The 18,510-nt window shown below is 38.5% G+C and overlaps 1 protein-coding gene across 1 annotated transcript in view; it reads right to left on the bottom strand.

Annotated features, from left to right (window-relative positions):
• The window catches only part of LOC104506588 (anoctamin-2-like), a gene marked incomplete at its 3' end in the record, with an annotated part of 38,702 nt that overhangs the window by 740 nt on the left and 19,452 nt on the right, over window positions 1-18,510 (bottom strand). The window contains exons 2-4 of the mRNA XM_010147581.1: window positions 7,862-7,960; window positions 1,499-1,650; window positions 193-247 (exon numbers count right to left, since the gene is read on the bottom strand). Coding sequence (XP_010145883.1) covers window positions 193-247; window positions 1,499-1,650; window positions 7,862-7,960 — 306 coding nt within the window. The remainder of the gene's footprint in view (window positions 1-192; window positions 248-1,498; window positions 1,651-7,861; window positions 7,961-18,510) is intronic.

The raw sequence follows: 18,510 nt of genomic DNA, 5'->3' as shown, positions 1-18,510 counted from the left end.
CATAGCATCTCCTACTCCTGGACCACTGGTTGGCTCCAGAAGAGGATTTCTTACATACTTAAGACTGCTTAGTGTTTTGTAGGAATAAGGAAATGCATAAATGGATGAAATTAACAAAATATCCAACGGTCCCTATTAAAGCAAAAGTCATTCAGCACAAAAAGTCAATGACTGTTACTTTTGTTTACTTACTATTCGACTGCGGGTAGCATTATCAAAAAAAGTATCTTTGTCTTTAATGTTGTATCTAAAATGTTGAGGGAAAAAAGAAAATAGTTATCTTTTCAGATGTGGTAGTAATGCACAAGATAACATATAAGACTTTGATTTAGAATTAATTTAGAAACCACAGCAAGTAAGAAAAACAGATGTTTAAAGGAAATATAGATTAAATAGTACAGCATAATAGACTGTGTTATTTAAGACCTAGTCATTCAGAGTTCTACCTGGATTGCAATGATGGTGGGCATAAAAATGCAAAAAATATTAACTAACATAAAATGCCTTTCAGGAAAGGAGCTTGTCTATTGTTTACACAAGATGACCTTTTAATCTTTTACTTATAACATACCCTCAACACTATAACATTCTGAGGTTATGTTATTAGGTTTCAACTAGACTAAAGCAGATGTTCATTACTATTTTCCAGGCAACTAACCAGTCAACATTTCACTTGCTTTCAAATAACCATTCCACTGGAATTATTAATTCCCTTAAACCTTAAAATCATTATATGTGAAATTACCCCTCCCAGTTTATTCCCTTCAATCAATTTGACTTGTATTTAGTATGAATTAAAATTGACAGAGAGAACAATTAATGATATGGTGTGTCATTATATTTATTACTGATTTTTATTTATCAGACATAAATACAAGGAGACACCCATGAGGAAAAAAGAAGTGATTAATGTCAAACTGGACCCACAAGTATTATTTTGAGTGAAAGGGCAAGTGTCAAGAATTCCTTATCTGCATATTATTAGCTAAGCTTTAATTACTATAATAAATCTATCAAGAGGAAAAATATTATTCAATTTCTACTAGCTCTTTCTTTTTTTCAAAACAGACAGTAATATCCTTAACCAAATAATCAGGAATTTGGTGCTAGGATTTTTTTCATTTCAAGGTAAAAAGATATATATTTTATCTGTTGCACTGCTTCCAGTGCCTTATCCAGCAGAAGGAAGTAGAACACTGGCAGAAAGTCTCTGCAGCTTAGATTTCTGTTAATCCACTGAAACTGAACTCAGGACCAATGTATGTTCATTTATTTTAGATCTATTTACTTGGCCTTCAATAAATTTAATTTTATGCAGACCTATGCTTTAATCACTTGAAAATCTTATCCAGGAATAATCTGACAACTTGGATATTTCCTCAGGATTTCCAGAAATAATGAATTTCTGAATTTTGATTGAAATACTGGTAGAAAAAAATAACATTAAAATGATAATTTATATCTTTCTTCATTGTTCATCACAATTTAAGGTACTCACAAATATATTTTCTCTCTGGAAAATGGGTAAGACAGGCTTTTCATGTTGGTATTTTTTTGTTGTGGCACCTGGGGTTGCAGAGGTTCAGTCAATTTGCACCATAATTCATTTAACGTTTTGAGTATTCCCCCTTCTTCTGTGATTTCGTACATCTGAGTAAATAAAATATCGTACATTAGCATGTCACTTCCAAAAATCCACTAAAATAATAATTTTTGAAAAAGATAGAATTTGCTGTACGTGTGTTTAAATATGTGTTTAAAATAAATGCCTTCTCTGAAGACACTTTCCCATATAACAGCAAGCACCTGAATCCATAATGGTTTCAGTTCCAAAAAGAAGTTCTTGTCCTTCACAAGCTACTTGCAGAGGAAAACTCAATGCAGAGGAATTATTTTGACTTTGTAAGTGGGGATAGAGGGAGCAAACAAAGCAGGAAGGCCCTTTACCTGCTGCCAATTATACTGCCTGGGTAATAATCATTAGTATGGTCTGACAGCAGATGTACACGTGCCATTAGAGCTGAGGATGGCATGCTCATGTCTATGCGGCAGTTTTAAGTGCAAGGACTTAGCTCTTGCTCACTCACATTGATGTGATGTGCTACAGAGCTTCCCAAAGATACAAAGGGTTTTTTTCCTGAAACACAGGCAACCTTACCAAACATGAGTTTGTCCTCCTCATAAGATATTTCTTCCAGCCCTTTCACCAGCTCTGCTGCCCTCCTGTGGATGCACTCAAGGACCTGAATATCTTTCTTAAATGAGGCCCAGAACTACACACAGCACTCCGAGTTAGGCGGCACCGACGATGAATACAGCAGAATTGTTGCAGATGTAGCAATATAGCAGAATAATCCCCTCTTTTGGCTGGCTGGTTATACAGTGTTTGATGCACCCCAGGCTGGAGTTTGCCCTCCTGGCTGCCAGGGCAAACTGCTGATTCACACAGAGCCTGCTGTCAACCAGCACCCCAGGTCCCTTTCTGCAGGGCTGCTCTCCAGCCACTCCTCTGTGGGAACATTTCTAGAAGAATGTGGACACGACTGTATAGTCCTGAATTAGTATGTGACTGCAGGCACATAGCTGCGTCCTTGGAGTCACCTTGAAGGCATAAAAGAAGGAAATAGCGCAGTTTCAAAACCACAAAACAGAGGCTAAGCGGAGTTGCCCAGGATGGGGGTGGAATTGAGTTGAAACAGAAAAACCCAATCACGTTAGTTTTAGGCGTGGGGACAGCGCATGGACAAGCCAATGAACCAATGAATGTAAACCGAGTCTTATATAAGTTTGTTGATGTTGTGAATAAAGGTCTTCGCTTATAACTCTTATAGAGTTGTTAGAAGTCAGTTATCTTTGCCGCCAGCACTCCTCTACCAGTTTATACTTGTGACCAGTCTTACTCCATCCCAGGTGCCGAATTCAGCATTTGTTCTTGAATTTCATGCCATTTATTATTGCCTGATGTTCCAATCTATCTAGATACACCTCCAAGGTCTCTTATCCCATAGAAGGGTCAACAGCACCTCCCAGTCTAGTCTTACTGGCAAACTTGCTAAATGGTGAATTCAACTCTTGCATCCAAATCATTGATAAGTATTTTGAACAGAGCTGGCCGTAGAATTGAGCCCTGAGGAACACTGCTGATGACTGGTCACCTGCCAAACATGACCTCATTCACTACAACTCTCTGATCCCTGCCATTCAACCAGTTCTTCACCCAGCGCACCGTGGACCTGTTCCTGTCACAGCTGCACAACTTGTCCGGAAGGATACTGCAAGGGACACTATCAAAAGCCTTATGAAAATCCAGAAAAAAGTACATTCACCACCTCCTCATCATCCACTAGGCAGGTAACTTTATCACAGAAGGATACTAAATTAGTTAGGACTTTCCCTTCATGACACCATGTTCACTCTGCATTGTCCTTTAAGTGCCTTTCAACAGCACCTGGAATGATCGTCTTCATAAATTTACAGGTACTGAGGTTAGACTAACAAGTCTATCGTTTCCTGGGTTTTCCCTCATGCTCTTCTTGTAAATTGGAATAACACTGGCAAGCTTCAAATCAGCAAGGGTTCCTGTGGACTCCCAAGTCCTTTGGTAGATCGACAGGCATCCTGCTGTAATGTCAGCTAACTGCTTCAGTACTACTTCAATAATTCAAAAAGCCTTTTTGTTGTCTGACACTACACTGGCCAGTTTAAATTCTAGCTGAGTTTTGGCCTTGCACGTTTTCTCACTGAAAATGCAAACCTCAGCCCCGTAATCTTCCTGCAAAGACTGACCTTACTTCCAGACGTGGTACAATTTCTTTTCCTTCTTGAATTCCATTAGGACTTCCCTGTTCAACCAATTGGTCTTCTGCCCCGCTTGCTTGACTTACAACATGCTGGAATTGCCTACTCCTGTGCTTTTAAAAGGTGATTCTTAAAAACTGACCAGCACTCATGAACCCCTAACTCCTCAAAAGCAGATTCTCAGGGAACAGTGTTAAATAGCTCCCTGAGTAACTTAAAGTTTACTCCCTTGAAATTTAGAGTAAGAAATCTGCTGACCTTTTTTTCACACTACACTGAAAATGGTAACTCAATCATTTTCTGATCACTGTGGCCAAGACAGCCACCTACTATCACATCTCCCATCAATCCTTCTCTATTCAAAACCAGCAAATCCAGGAGGTCATCTTTCCCAGTTGGCTCACAGAATACTTGTGACAAGACATTATCTTCAACACACTTCAGGAATTTCTCAGACTTGCTTGTCACAGCAGTATTCCCAGTTAATGTCTGGGAAGTTGAAATCTCCCATAAGGATAAAGTTTACTGATCCAGAAATTTCTCCTAACTGCCAATAGAATAATTAATCAGTGCTATCATATTATTCCTAACTGCAAGGGCTGTACAGTCAGACTTCTCCCTTACACACAGTACAACTCCTCCACCCTGCCTATCCCTCCTGAACAACCTGTAGTTGTCCATCCCAACTTCCAGCTGTGAGACTCATTCCATGAAGTCTCACTAATACCAGAGACATCATCACTCTGGGAACAGACCAGTGCTTCCAGTTGGTCCTGTTTGTTTCTCATACTGTTTTTTCTCATACTAGTATTTGAGTGTGGCCCATTCTCACTCATCAAAGATAACTGTATTGTCATACACACATATAGTTAAAATTGCTCAAAAAGTACCTTTTCCCAGCATGTCAATTGTCCTGAAAAATTATCTAAGACTGAACATTAGAAAAAAAAAGAAAATTTGCAACCAATTCATCATGTTTAGAGGTGGATAAATGCTTTCCACTGAAAATGCTTTACTTATGGTTTCACTGGATGTTTGAATAAATAAAAATAGCATCACTGAAAATACCTAAAGTGCCTTGAAAACAACCTCACTGAACAAAACCAGAATTTTTTTTTTAGTGGTTTCTAGCTGACTTTTTCTGTTTGTATTGCCAAATCCCCAAAATACAAGATTACAGTTTTTCAAAGTGGATTTTTTGTTTTCTTCACAGGAAATTCTTCTTCCAACTGTCTTTAATTGCAAAAAACTTAAGATATGAACAAAATTTTCCTGTCAAGCTTGCTTCTTGGTAGGGCATTGGTAATGCTCTGTATTTGCTGTTAAGATAACAGGAAAATAATGTAGTCAAGAAGAATTGTCAGCAAACTTCTCCTTAATAGTGTCATATCACTTTTAAGTTACACAAAAAAAACTTATTACCCTAGGGCATATTTTCAGGAAAATTGAGATCTGGTTTCCTTATTATTAGCCATATTTAATTCCGTCTTCTTCTACACAATAAAACAAATTACAGATACAAACCTGAATGCTGTTTTCATAACTGCCTAATCAGTGACTGCATGCCCATTTGTTCTTTGAATATTTGTCATACTATTCAATAAATGCCAGTTATATGGCAATCTCATTCAACATAAAGTGTGTGCAGACCTGAGTGGTTATTTTAAAGAAAAGGATGCTATAAATAATGTATAATATATAGTTGTTAAATGAAGTCTGTCAATATTTTTAGATGCCTTTATCCCAGATGATTCTGTCTTTATGGTTTTATGATTTACTGTGCATTTTTTCTTCCATTCCGAGGAGAGAAGTGGATGAGGACCTGTTCGTGAGTGACTAGGATGGCTACTGGAGGCTATCAGCTCCTGGAAACCTTAACTCAGAACAGCACGATGGCAACATTCCTCAATTAAAATAGTGTGGTGGGTTGACCCTGGCTGGCTGCCAGATGCCCACCGAAGCTGCTTTATCACTCCCTCTACTAAGCTGGACAGAGGAGAGAAAATAAAATGACAAGCTCGTGGGAAAAGATAAGGACCGGGAGAGATCATTCAGCAATTACCATCATGGGCAAATTAATTATCATTTGGGGAAAATTAATTTAGTTATCAATCAAATCACAGTAGGATAATGAGAGATAAAAACTGAACCTTAAAAACTCTTCCCCTCTCCCCCTTCTTCCTGAGCTTAACTTCAGTGCTGATTTCCCTACCTCCTCCCTCCAAGCTGCACAGGGAGATGGAGGTTGTGGTCAGTTCATCACAACTTTTTTCTGCTTCTCCTTTCTCCTCAGGGGGAGAACTCCTCATGCTCTTCTCCTGCTCCAGTGTGGGGACCTTCCCAATGGGAGACAGTCCTCCATTTACTTCTCTCACATGAATCCTTCCCATGGGTTACAGTTCTTCGCAAACTGCTCCAGTGTGGGTCCCCTCCACAGGGTGCCATCCTTCAGGAGCAGCCTGATCCAACGTGGGTCTCCCATGAGGCCCCAAGTCCTGCCAGCAAACCTGCTCCAGCCTGGGCTCCTCTCTCCACAGGGTCGCAGCTCCTGCCAGGAGCCCACTCCAGCGAGGGATGAGGGATGCCCATGGAGTCACAGCCTTCCTTGGTCATCCCCCTGCTCCCGTGTGAGGTCTTCCCAGAGCTGCAGGCAGGTCTCTGGTCCCCCATGACCCTCCATGGCTGCAGGAGGACAGCCTGCCTCACCATGGTCTGCACCATGGGCTGCAGGACAAACCCATCTGGCACCTGGAGCACCTTCTCACCTGACCCTGTTGTCTGCGGAGTTTTTTTTCTCTCACATATTCTCACTTCTCTCTGGCTGAAGTTGTTATCACACACATTTTTCCCCCCTTCTTAGATATGTTATCCCAGAGGTGCTACCACATCCCTGATGGCTTGGCCTCGGCCAGTGACAGGTCCATCTTGGAGCTGTTGGCATTGGCTCTATCAGACATAGGGAAGGCTTCCAGCAGCTTCCCACAGAAGCCACGCCTGTAGCCCACACACTGCAAAAACCTTGCCAAGCAAACCCCATACATAATGTAAGATTTGCTTTATTGTTTCTGCAAAAAGCTAGAAGAGGAAAATTCCCATGAGGAAAGAAGGAGGGAGAACAGAGCAGACAATAAAAATGCACAAAGGAAACACAATACAGTAAGAGTATACAAGACTGGCTTGGCCAAGCCCCTGACAGTGACAGATTGTAACACCGTAAGAAGTGAACAACACTGAAGCTTTTGCTGGGTGGAAACAATCAATATGAAAAAGAAGAAGAAAAAAAAAAAAAACCAACAACAAAACTATAACAACAACCTCAGGGTAAAAAATAAAATTGGCATTTTATTTAATTATAATGACAACACAGTGAAATAAATGTTCAGTAGTGCAATTGATGAGTATCACTAACTGAAAGCACAGGGCAGTTTCATTAACTTCAGTGGAGTTGTTAGTCAGGGAGTTAAATCCTTTTGGGACAACAAATTTTTGGGATCTGCTCCTCAGAATTTACAATGTTTGCCAGCAACCCTCCTGAAAGCTCTAGATATTCTCAATTACTACAACTGTAAAGAAGAGAGTGAGCCAAAGTTTTAATGACGAAGGGCAAGTCTGAACACTTTGTCATTGATACCATGAAAATAGACTCCCTTGGCATCCCCAGACTTTAGAGAAATCTTAAGGCAATGACCACTGATCACACTATCTCCCATGCTGCACCTCACCTTTGAGGAAGGTTCCATGACAAAATTCCAAATAGATACTGCCTTCTCAGCTTTCAAAGCCCTCCTTAGAACTCACCTCTGTCATCACCCTTCTGAATGCAATCTGCCAGCCAGCTGCATCTGTGACCTTTGAAATCCTCTTTGAAAATCTCCTCATAAATCTGACTCTGAATAGTAAGTCATCTCAAAATAATTAGTAATATGAAAAAAATAAGCTTGGCAGTTCATTTGCTCTAAATTTGAAAGAAAGTAACTCTATGGGCTTCTATATATTTAACTACCATTCTGATCCTCCCTTCTCCAGACATACAAGTAGTGGATAGAAGATGGAAGACACTTACCTTTTTAGTGGGCATTTTTATTTTTAGGAGTTCCGCTTCTCTACTAAGTACTTGCCAAGGTGCATGTATACGGACAAAACTTAATCCTTGGCTTTTATTCTGAAACATAAAATAGTGAAAACAATGTATTTCAATATTATGGAACAGAATACAACAATAAGGTTTCAAGATGTCAACTCCAACTAAATCACACAACAGTAGGCAATCTCAGTGAACAGCCAACCTCTGCTACTATTGAGCTTAGAAGTGATCTTTTCTTTAAAAGCTGAATCTTCCAATGCTTCATTAATCTACTGCCCACAGTGTAGCTGTGTGGGCATCATGAAGACAGAAGTCTACATTTCCAGATTTTAGAATTATGTGCAGCAGAAACACCAGGTTACTGCTTCCATACTCAGATATTTTGTAAATCATTTGACTACATTAGTGGGTTTTTGTGCCCACCTGAATCCACAAAGATAAAAACATCTCTTCTGCTCTGGGTGGGCTTTTCAGGTTCCCATTTATAGGTTTGCCCACCTATTTCCTGGACATTTCATCAGATTAGTAGTTTGTTACAAGAGAGCAGGCCCAATATTACTGCCCTAAATACCTGCAGCTGGAGCAGCAATACTAAACAAAACATTCAAATTTAACTTCTGAAGAGAGACATGATCCTAATGTTTATGTAAATAACTGGATATGCTGTGCAGAGGCAGAAGACCACACAAGAGGGTCTCTGAACAGCCAGTTTGCTGCGTTCTGGACTGTTGAGTGGGTGTTGTTCTGGTAGCATCTGAGCCATACAAAGGCACTCTAAGAGCAGAAAGCAGCACTCCTAGAAAAAAGCATGGAAATAAAATGTAGGCATGTTGATAGAGACTTTTCCTTAATGCACACAAATAAATCAGTAAATCATACAGACGAATGCTTACTGTGGACATGAAGGGAATAAGACTTGGGAGAGAAATTATAAAGAGGATGTGAAGGCATAAAATAGGAAGGACATGGAAGTGGACGGGGGAGACTTTAAAGGCTTGATTAACGCAGAGATTAATGATCTTTGGGTAGCTGTGTGCATGCTGGGGCCTTGGTGCAAGGGTATACTGTCACTTTACATTTTCCCATCCATATGTATCTAAGGATCAGGACAGTCCCCTCCCTTCAGGGATGCGTGAACCTCTATTTGCACTTCCTCATGTATTCTAAAATCTAGAAGTGAGACAAGAAAACTGAAGCTGAATGTACAACTTGATGAGAAACATAGGTGGGTTACATGTTGAGCTGAAATGCAAATCTCGGGCGCCCCACCTATGACTAGTTGTCTGTTATATGTACAAACTTGCATATGTTTAGAGGAAGAATGTTAATGGACGTAGCTTAATGTCACTATAATCAACAGGCAGTGTAGCTCTACAAAGCTGGGAGCATAGGCCATATCCATGGAAATTTAGTACCTTTTTATGGAAATTGACTCCAAGAAAGTTCTCTTTCTCAAAAGTTTTAAGTTAAGAAAAGTTTTAAGCAGAAATATGAGTCACAGTCCCAATATATGTCTAAATCTGAAAGACTACTGTAGCACATTTGCCTCAGAAAAGACTCTCCTCTTAGCCAAAGTGTGGTTTTTGTTTGTTTGATATAAATTTTACGCAAAACAAACAATTTCCAAATAAAGCTGTATCATGTCATATTGGCATGAGCATTTTAGAACCAGTATTTAATGTTTTCAAACTGTATAAATGCTGACAACTTCATGTAAGCACCAGACAGGCATTTGCTGAATGTTCATAATGCTTCCTGATTTAAAAAAAAAAAAAAAAAAAGGTGGAAATCCTGCTATTATTACTGCATTCATTTTCCTCTTATTTCCCTTATAGATTCAACATCAACTACAAAGATCACTACATCACTTTCAGCTAACGTTTCTTCAGTGCAACAATGTTATTTTAAAGAACAGAATGAGCTGCAGAATGACTCTTTCATCAGTCCACTGGGGAAGTCAGCTTTAAGAGAAGGAAGTAAAAATTTACTGGGAATGAGCAGATGTTCTGGTAATCATTTGCTGAAAGTATATTAATAACAGATGAGAGTTTAAATTTCAGTGGGTGAAGATGAGGAGGCTTCTTCTCAGCTTTTGGCTAAAACTAAGCATGTGTCCTCTGTCTGGGGGACCATATTCCACATTGGCAAGATGAGGGACAGTCTGATCTAATTGGTTGTTTCCAGCTCAGGCTCATATGACTACACAGATTGCAAATAAAATCAGTCAGATAATTTGAGAGAGAAAACCAGATGAAGAATATGACCTTTGTATATTTGAACAAAAATATGTTGGGAAGTTGTGCTGTTCATGAAGTGATATCAGATGCTGAGGAATCAGAGCCTTTAAAATCTTTAAAAGCCTTAAAAATCACCCCACAATAGGAAATACAGATCATTTTAATAAAGACTGATGCAAAGTAAATAAAGTAGGGAAAACAGGACCAGGTGATTTCTGTTGCATGGTATACAAAAAGTGCAGAAAATTAGACAGCTGAATATTTATCTTGGGATCACTAAACCATGTTCCTTATAACTTCCTATATTTTTCTAACATCAAAATTCATCAAAGAAATATTAAAAGAAAAGAAAAAATTAAATCATCAATCTCATGTCTTAAGGGATAAACCATCTACCTAGTTTTCCACCAAAATATAAACCTATGTCAGCTACTCCTCTGGTAAGGCGCTATTCCCCATTTCTCAAGTATTCACCTGCAGTAGTTCCAGTTGTCAGTTTTCCTGCCCTTTTTTGTCATCATCATTATGACTGGAGAAGGTCTGAATGTTCAACTATCTTATTCCCAGGGTGCTTATTGTATTGCAAACACTACCAAAAGTTAGAGTCCATTTTTCTCGTTGCCAGAGTGGATTTATAACTGTCTACTGGAGACATCCACTAAATTGTATATTTTGGTTAATCACCTGAAACGTTCAAGATAAATGTGTTCCTGAATACAATATTTGCTGTAATGAAAAGCTGTCAGTCTTCTATTTTGAATACTCACAATCACCATAGCTAATTTATTGTACTCTAGATGTATCACTAAAGCTAACATGTGCTGGCTAATGTTATTTTTTGTTTGACCGTTCATTTGTTATTTAATACAGTGATCCTTAATCAGGTCCTTTTTCACTTAAAGCTGATGTCCCACAGGACTTTATTCTTGGCCCTGCATTATCTATGTCTATATCATTGCATTCCCTGATTATATTACTGAAATGACTAAGTATTGCTATGCAGATGACAAACAGATTTGTTGCTCTCATGATCCATTTTTTGCCAAATCTATATTCCATATTACAGAGTTCTTCCAATAAGTTTCAAGAGTGGAAGTTTTTCAATAAGTTGGTTCTGCATTATTCAAGATATATTTACATCTTGGCTTCTTTTCTATTTTCTAAAGTTGAATTAGACCTTCCCATTTCAGTAAGAAAACTCAGCATTAAAGTCAAATAGAAGAAAATCTGGAAGGTCTGGTTTGTTTTTCAATCAGCATATGGAGAAAAATATATCAGACATTTCTTTCAGTTTGTCATGTATTCCTCGTAGTTTAAAGCAGGACTTTTACAGCAGTTATTGCATTTTTTTCTGTCTTAAAGCAGAAATGTACAGGCTGAATAAAATTCAAATTTCTCCAAGGAGACTTTTTCTATGTTTTATGTCTTAACAGTAAAATACATTAGCACTTGCATTAGCTGCAAGTCTAAGATTTATTGCAATCTTATCGTCATCACGGCCATAGCAGAAAAAAATGTATGAAAGCTATGAAAGCTCTCAGATAGATGTATATAAAGAATGTACTCTTATTGATTATAACTTGACTGCTGAAAACTCAGAACTTGATTGTTCTTTTGAAATAAAAGCTGGATTTTCTGAAACATGCTTAGACAAGAATAATAGCTACGCTAAGTAGAAAAGCTCTCTCTACGCATAAAATTAGATTTGTCATTAAACTTATTTTTCTACAAAAGTCAGAAGTAAGAATTTTGTCATTCTAAATTTAGTAACATATCTGTAATTCTCACATACTCTGAAAGTTACAGTAGTATAACTATAAAATGGAATATTTTTGAACCGTTATAACACAGTTACCATATTTTTATTAATCTTTTCCAGTTCACAGTTTCTCAACTTCAGCCCTTGTAGGGACAGGCCACAGATTGAGATGTACCGTTAAGCAACAGGAGATCATGGAGAAATCCTGCTGCTCTGTAAGAGCACAGCATGTAACCAGTGGAGTACTGCGTGTCCAGCTCACAGATTTATCATAGTGCCATTATTTTGTCAGGCCAATTTGACTCCCACTTTACTTCATTCAGACAAACCATTTGTCATCTGTCAGCCATGTCACCTTAAGATGACATGTTCTCAACAGTTTAGACACCTCTAATATGAGTTAAACCACGTGATGTTAAAGGTATCATATTTGGCACTCACAGTCAAGACAACAAAAAGGGTAAAACCAATAATTATACTCTCAGAGAGCCTCAGCCTTTTTTTGTGGTCAGCATATTGTTCCTAGCAACTCTGCAAATACAAAATTCATTCCTGAATGCTACATTTTAGTAATCCTTTCTCATTATTTCCTCATCATGAAAACACTCATCGTTCCTTCTACCTTAAAGGAATACAGTTGTATATAATATATATTAAAGGAAATAAGTTACTTTTAAATACTTCTCCAAAGAAATAGATATCTGCTGTGTATCTTAATAGGAAGAAAAGTGAAACAATAAAGGGTAGAAAGAAGCTGAACAGAAGTGATTAACTACTGTCTAAGGGAGTCCAAGGGAACTGCTAATCGCATGTTTTTAAAAAAATTATACATAAGAAATGGAAAGGCATAAATTATAAAACCTGAAGCATATAAACTTCCTTCTTAAAAAGGCAAACTCTCTGAGCCTTAAAGATTTTATCCTTCTGTGATTATTAAATAGACAGAAAAATACCAGTTACAAACACACAGCAACTTTCCAATGGTTTCAGTTAATATAACCAGACATCTTTTGCTGACATCGGTAATACCAGCCACACTAGGAAAGCAACAATGAGACAGTGTGTAGAGAGGAAAAAAAAAAGACAGATCCTAGTAGCTCAGTAAAAGTAATCATCTTCCCATTTATTCTGTCACCAAATGGATCAGTCACATCTGCAAATGCAGTTGTTCAAAATTAATGTCTACTCTCCTGATACCAGCCCTGGAAATTGAGGCAAATAACAATGTGATGTGATAGTGCAAATTTCTTGTTACTATCACAGAACTCCAGCCACGTATGTTTTACAAAAGCTGAGCCAAATACTGAGCTGTTGTCCCCCTGCACAGGGCGCATGCGCTGGAATGACATGGCATTGCCAGATTCAGACAGTGACTGTGAAAGCATCTAGGTTTTGTGCCAAATGCATTGAATCTCTATCTGTACAAGGACTGGCATTTTGCTGATCTTAATGTTTTGCATCCAAGATACAAAATCCATTTATTGCGAAGCATGCATATCAAAGTGTATGCCAGTTACATTACAGAAAGGAAGGGCAGTGCATCAAGACCTGGAATGTCTTGACATGGAGATGTCAGACCAGAGCAATTCCCTACTCTTGTTATCTACATAAACGTAGGCAAGTAATTTAACATTTCCTGTCACTGATTAAATGAAGACAATGGAACTTCCCTCTATCAAAACACGTTTGTGAATATAAATATGTTACAGGTTGAGAAGTGCTCAAGTAACACAATAAATAAACAAGTATGGCTACAGAGAGTAGCCATAATACGCATCTTTTAATTTTCACATTTTCCTTCAAAAACTGTAGTCCTGTTACTTTCTGCCAAACTTCCCTTTTCCTACTTCCATTATTTTTCTGGGTTACAGATTTACCTTACTGTATGATTTTGGAGTGCCTGGCATCATGAAATTCTCATTAATGACTACAGATTCTCTTGCAACGGTATTCTGAATAATTAGCATCAACCCCCGACAGGTCCAACAGGTTGTCCTACTCCTGACAGAAAACCAGTCACACATAGCACAAGTATACAGATGTAAAGCACAAGCTTATTCGCTGAGGGCAAAGGTAACTCCATCTACTTCACAGAGTTAGGTTTATTTTTAGCTGCTCAACAATATATGAAGCAGACATGCTCAAGTCCAAATTTCAGACCCTAAGCAAAGCCACAATAATTTACATGTTTTGACAGTTTGCCTTTCTCTTTCCTCATTTCTATCAACAGTGACAGTCTTAATGTCCTGTTTATTTTACTCTATTACTCCCACCTCTGAACATAAATAGTTAAAGAAAATACTAGTGTGTATAGGCAAAGAACAGAACACCTTGGAATGAAAGATCTAGCCAAAACACTTTAAAAGAAACTACATAACCTTAATTCCTTAGATAAAGCACTGTGGAATGAAACAGCTGATTTTACACATCCTTGTCAGCGTTTATTCATGGTATTACTATCTCTCCAACCAAAACCTTCCTACTCACCTATAGACAGAAAGTGTCTCTGAATGGAAGATGATACAGGAAACCTAAACACACAGGTGTGCTTCCCCTGAAGAAGATGGGAATATTTAATGGCACACAACAGAATGAAAATGAGCTGTTAGAAACTCAAGCACAAATGTAGAATAATTTTTTAGGTTTGCCAGATAGAAAAAAGGCACAGACCTCTGCATTACTTCAGTACTCAGTGCAGAACCTTTGTGGAGGTAGCAAATATGTCAGGATTGTCATTAATTTTTAATTCTTTCCAAATGCACATTTTGGATTTAAAAATTAGTGCATTTTTCTGGTTATTTTCCAAATCATAGAATCATTGAAGACAACCAGGGTTAGGGCATCCACCACTTCTCTGGGCAACCTGCCCCAGTGCTTCACCACCCTCTCCGGGAAGAACTTCTTCTGTGTAAACTTTCCCGCTTTCAATTTAACCCCGTTACCCCTTGTCCTGTCACTATAGTCCTTTGTAAAACATCCCCCCCAGCTTCCTTGTAGCCCCTTCAGGCACTGGAAGGTGCTATAAGGTCTCCCGGCGCCTTCTCTTCTCCAGGGTGAACAAACCCAATTTTCCCAGTCTGTCCCCATAGCAGAGGGGCTCCAGCCCTCGGAGCATCTTTGTGACCTCCTCTGGACTCACTCCAACCAGCCGATATCCTTTTGATGTTGGAAGGGTTGGACACAGCACTCTGGGTGGGGTCTCACAGGAGCAGAGACGAGGGGGACAATCCCCTCCCTCGCCCTGCTGGCCACACTTCTCCTGATCCAGCCCAGGATCCGGTTGGCTTTCCAGGCTGCCAGCGCACACGGCCGGCTCATGTTTCATCCACCAAATATTTATCTATGGCCACTAACTACTACAGCATGAAAAAAAGTTACTTTCAAGTGTAAAGCAATTATCCTCCCTATTTGCTTAGCATAACTTTATCAGCAAATTTCTCCTACGTCAATGACACAAATATCTTGATACAAACTTGTATCACAATTTCAGAACATCTTCTGAGATTGAAGAATACCAGAAATAATAATAAAATACAAAACTGAAAAATACCCATCCAAATCAGACTTCCTCAAAGAGGAAGGGAGGAGTGTGTCTACCCTACTACTTCCTGTATTTTGGCAATGTCAATGGAAAAACACATAATCAGCTGGCCTGACTACATTCAGTGCCAAATTGCTAGCAAATAAGCCAATATTCTGTAAAATACATCATATCACATTTGATTATCAATAATATAATCAACAAACTTCTTGAGGCAAAAAGTTAACATTTAAAAGGGTAAAATGCAATTTGTCTTGAGGGAATGAGACACACTGATCTGCACAGAAAGTTATACCTTAAACAATTTTCCAGATGAAGAAGCAAGATCATGGAAGTCAATCTTTAGGCCAGATAATAGGCATGTTACCAGTAAGGGGATTAATGAAATAGAGACACTCTAGCAGATTCAATCTCAAGAAAAGTAATTTGGAGGGGGGGAGGGAAGTAAAAAAGGGTGGTTAGGATACTAAACTTAAAACCAGAGGAATAACACCTTAAAATATTACGTCATCACTCAATACTAATCTTGGATATTAGCAAACAAGCATATAAATGGATGATTCAATTTTGTTCTGAAAGATTTTAAATTTCAATTTGTTCTTAGGAAAAATATTTTTGAGGGTTTACTTTTCTTTAATTTGAAAGTGTTAACAGATGCTACAAATATATTTAGTTTACTAAGTATGTTCTCCTAATATTATGCTAAAAGCATTTTCAAGATGGTGTCTCCCTTTGAGGTCTCTCACCAAAAAACAGTAGCATTAAAAGGACAGTTGGCAGTATTTGCAGAGGCCTGGTTGGGAGGGGATTAGGATGAAGATAATCAAAGTGTTCCAGCTGACTTGTTTGCTGGCAAGAAATTCAAAACATCCCTGGACAGTTACAGTCTCAGTGTAAACAGGGAGAGAAGGGGAAGAAGCACTGGCAGACACAGAGTAACATCATGACACATTTTGGATAAGACAACAGGTCTTAGGGTGGATAAATAATTGGTTAAACAACATAAAACTGGGTAGGAGGAGATCCTGCACTGCAGTCACCAAAGGGATTTTGAAGCACAGTCAGCACTGTGCAGCAGCATCATAAGTGGCCTGGAAAAAGAGATAAGCAGTGAGAACAGAAAAGAAAATTGTGGAAAAGCTTTACGAGAGTAAGAGCCTGAAGAACGGTAAATGGCTTTCAATGTAAATAAATATAAAGCAATATCTATGGGTTAAAACCAGTTTCACATATAACATGCTGGGGTCTGAATTGACCAAAACCAGTCAGCAATGACATCTTGGGGTTGCAACAGAAAGTTCCTTGAAAATATCACCTCATTATTTTGTAAGAGGAAAGAAGTAAAGAAAACATTATGTTCCATTAGGAAAGGAATAGACACTAAGAAAAAGTATTATTTAAACATACAATCCATGCATGCTGTATCCGCATCTTGAACTCAGTGTGCAGTCCCTGTCTCGAATCATTGAGTAGACTGAGACCCTTTGTCCTGGAATAGAGCAGTCTTAAGGAAGATATCATAGATGTCTATAAAATCATGTGTGATAAGGAGAGATAAGGAGAGCGGTGTGGAGGGACTGCCTACAATCTCATTCAGCGCAAGAGCTAAAGGGCCTCAGACAAAGTGAGACTAAGTTATTGGGAGCCAGGCTCAAAATAAACAAAAGGACACATGTATTAATGCAGTGGATAGTACCTCTGTCTTAACAAAAGACTTTCTGAGCACGAAAACTGTATGATGTTTCAAGAAGAAACTATACCAGTCTCTCTCTCATAAGCGAGATCCATAGAAGGTTTGTAGATAGACAAACTACATCAAGTGGGAGGAAATCACCTTGACATCAGGGGAACATTAGAGTAAAACTGTCATAAAAGTTTGTACCGTTGCTATTATTTCCTAAGCATTTTGCCATTAGAACTGTTACATACACAGTACTCCGTTGATGGACTGTCTCAAAAAATAGTATCATGTTATGGTAATTATGCCAAATCTAACAGGAGCGACTTTAAGCCTTTCTTTCTTCCCAGAATCTGACCTCCTGCCATCATTTCTTCTTTGATTAACTGCATAGCCAAAAATTACACAGTAAGAAATCTAACTGCCTCACCTTTGGACAGATTATAGGCTACCATGACTCTCTATTCTCATGGGCAGTCACCTCCATGCCGGTTAAAAAAAGGGGCTGGTTACCAGCTCTCTGTTTGGTGATGGAGCAGAACCTGACTGATGAAGACATCTTTGTAGGTGCTCACACTATGCCTGAGTTCCCTACATATTGCACTTGGCAATGCCTCAAGTCTAGAGAGTAATTGGGACTCAAGAGCTGTCAATTAGTTCATCATCTCATCACTCAGCATTTCCACTATCTTCAGGTTATGCTACTATCTGGTGATTAGTTTACAGCAAATAATACAGATTATGATACAATTGCTTTCCTTCTGACGTTTTAATGAGACTATCAGGTAGGCTGTGAGATGATGTAAATTGTCACAACTACACCAAGTTAACAGAGCTATTTAGATGGGCATCGTTAAAGGTTATGACCTGAAAATTGAACGTTTGAGGCTGGACTCATGCAGGTTTATCAGCAAGGGGAAAAGATCAAAGTTAATCTGCAAGCACTGACTGCAGGAAGGACAAATCCAGACAAAACTTAACACAAGGAAAAGAATTTACATTTATTTTATTGTTAAGACTTAAGGGCCAGAAACATTTTCATATTCACCAATCAATCAAAAGAAAGCTAATGATGCTGGTTTTTTATGTGTCCCTATACTCTGGTTACTTGAGAAAAACAAACTTCTTGCATAGTTCTGTTCTCAGTAGCTGTCAAGAGGAATAAGCACGAGCAAGACTGAAGTAAGCATACTCCATGACTGCTTAAGAAAGTAATTTCTCTTTTTTGAACCAAAAGATCTCTGACTAGGTGAGTCAAGAGATATCAAGGCTCAAAAACTGATCTGAAGGATATAAAGACTAGTGAGCTATTGTCTATTAGGTGAGATTAGAAAATGTGGGATTTAACATTAGATGGGGAAAGTGGGTGCTGGAAAAGGTCACTGTCATTACATCTCCCTTTCCTACATTTTG

Source organism: Eurypyga helias, unplaced genomic scaffold, assembly GCF_000690775.1.
Source record: "Eurypyga helias isolate BGI_N326 unplaced genomic scaffold, ASM69077v1 scaffold8740, whole genome shotgun sequence".
Taxonomy (NCBI): Eukaryota; Metazoa; Chordata; class Aves; order Eurypygiformes; family Eurypygidae; genus Eurypyga; species Eurypyga helias.
This window is presented reverse-complemented; position numbering and strand designations above follow the sequence as displayed.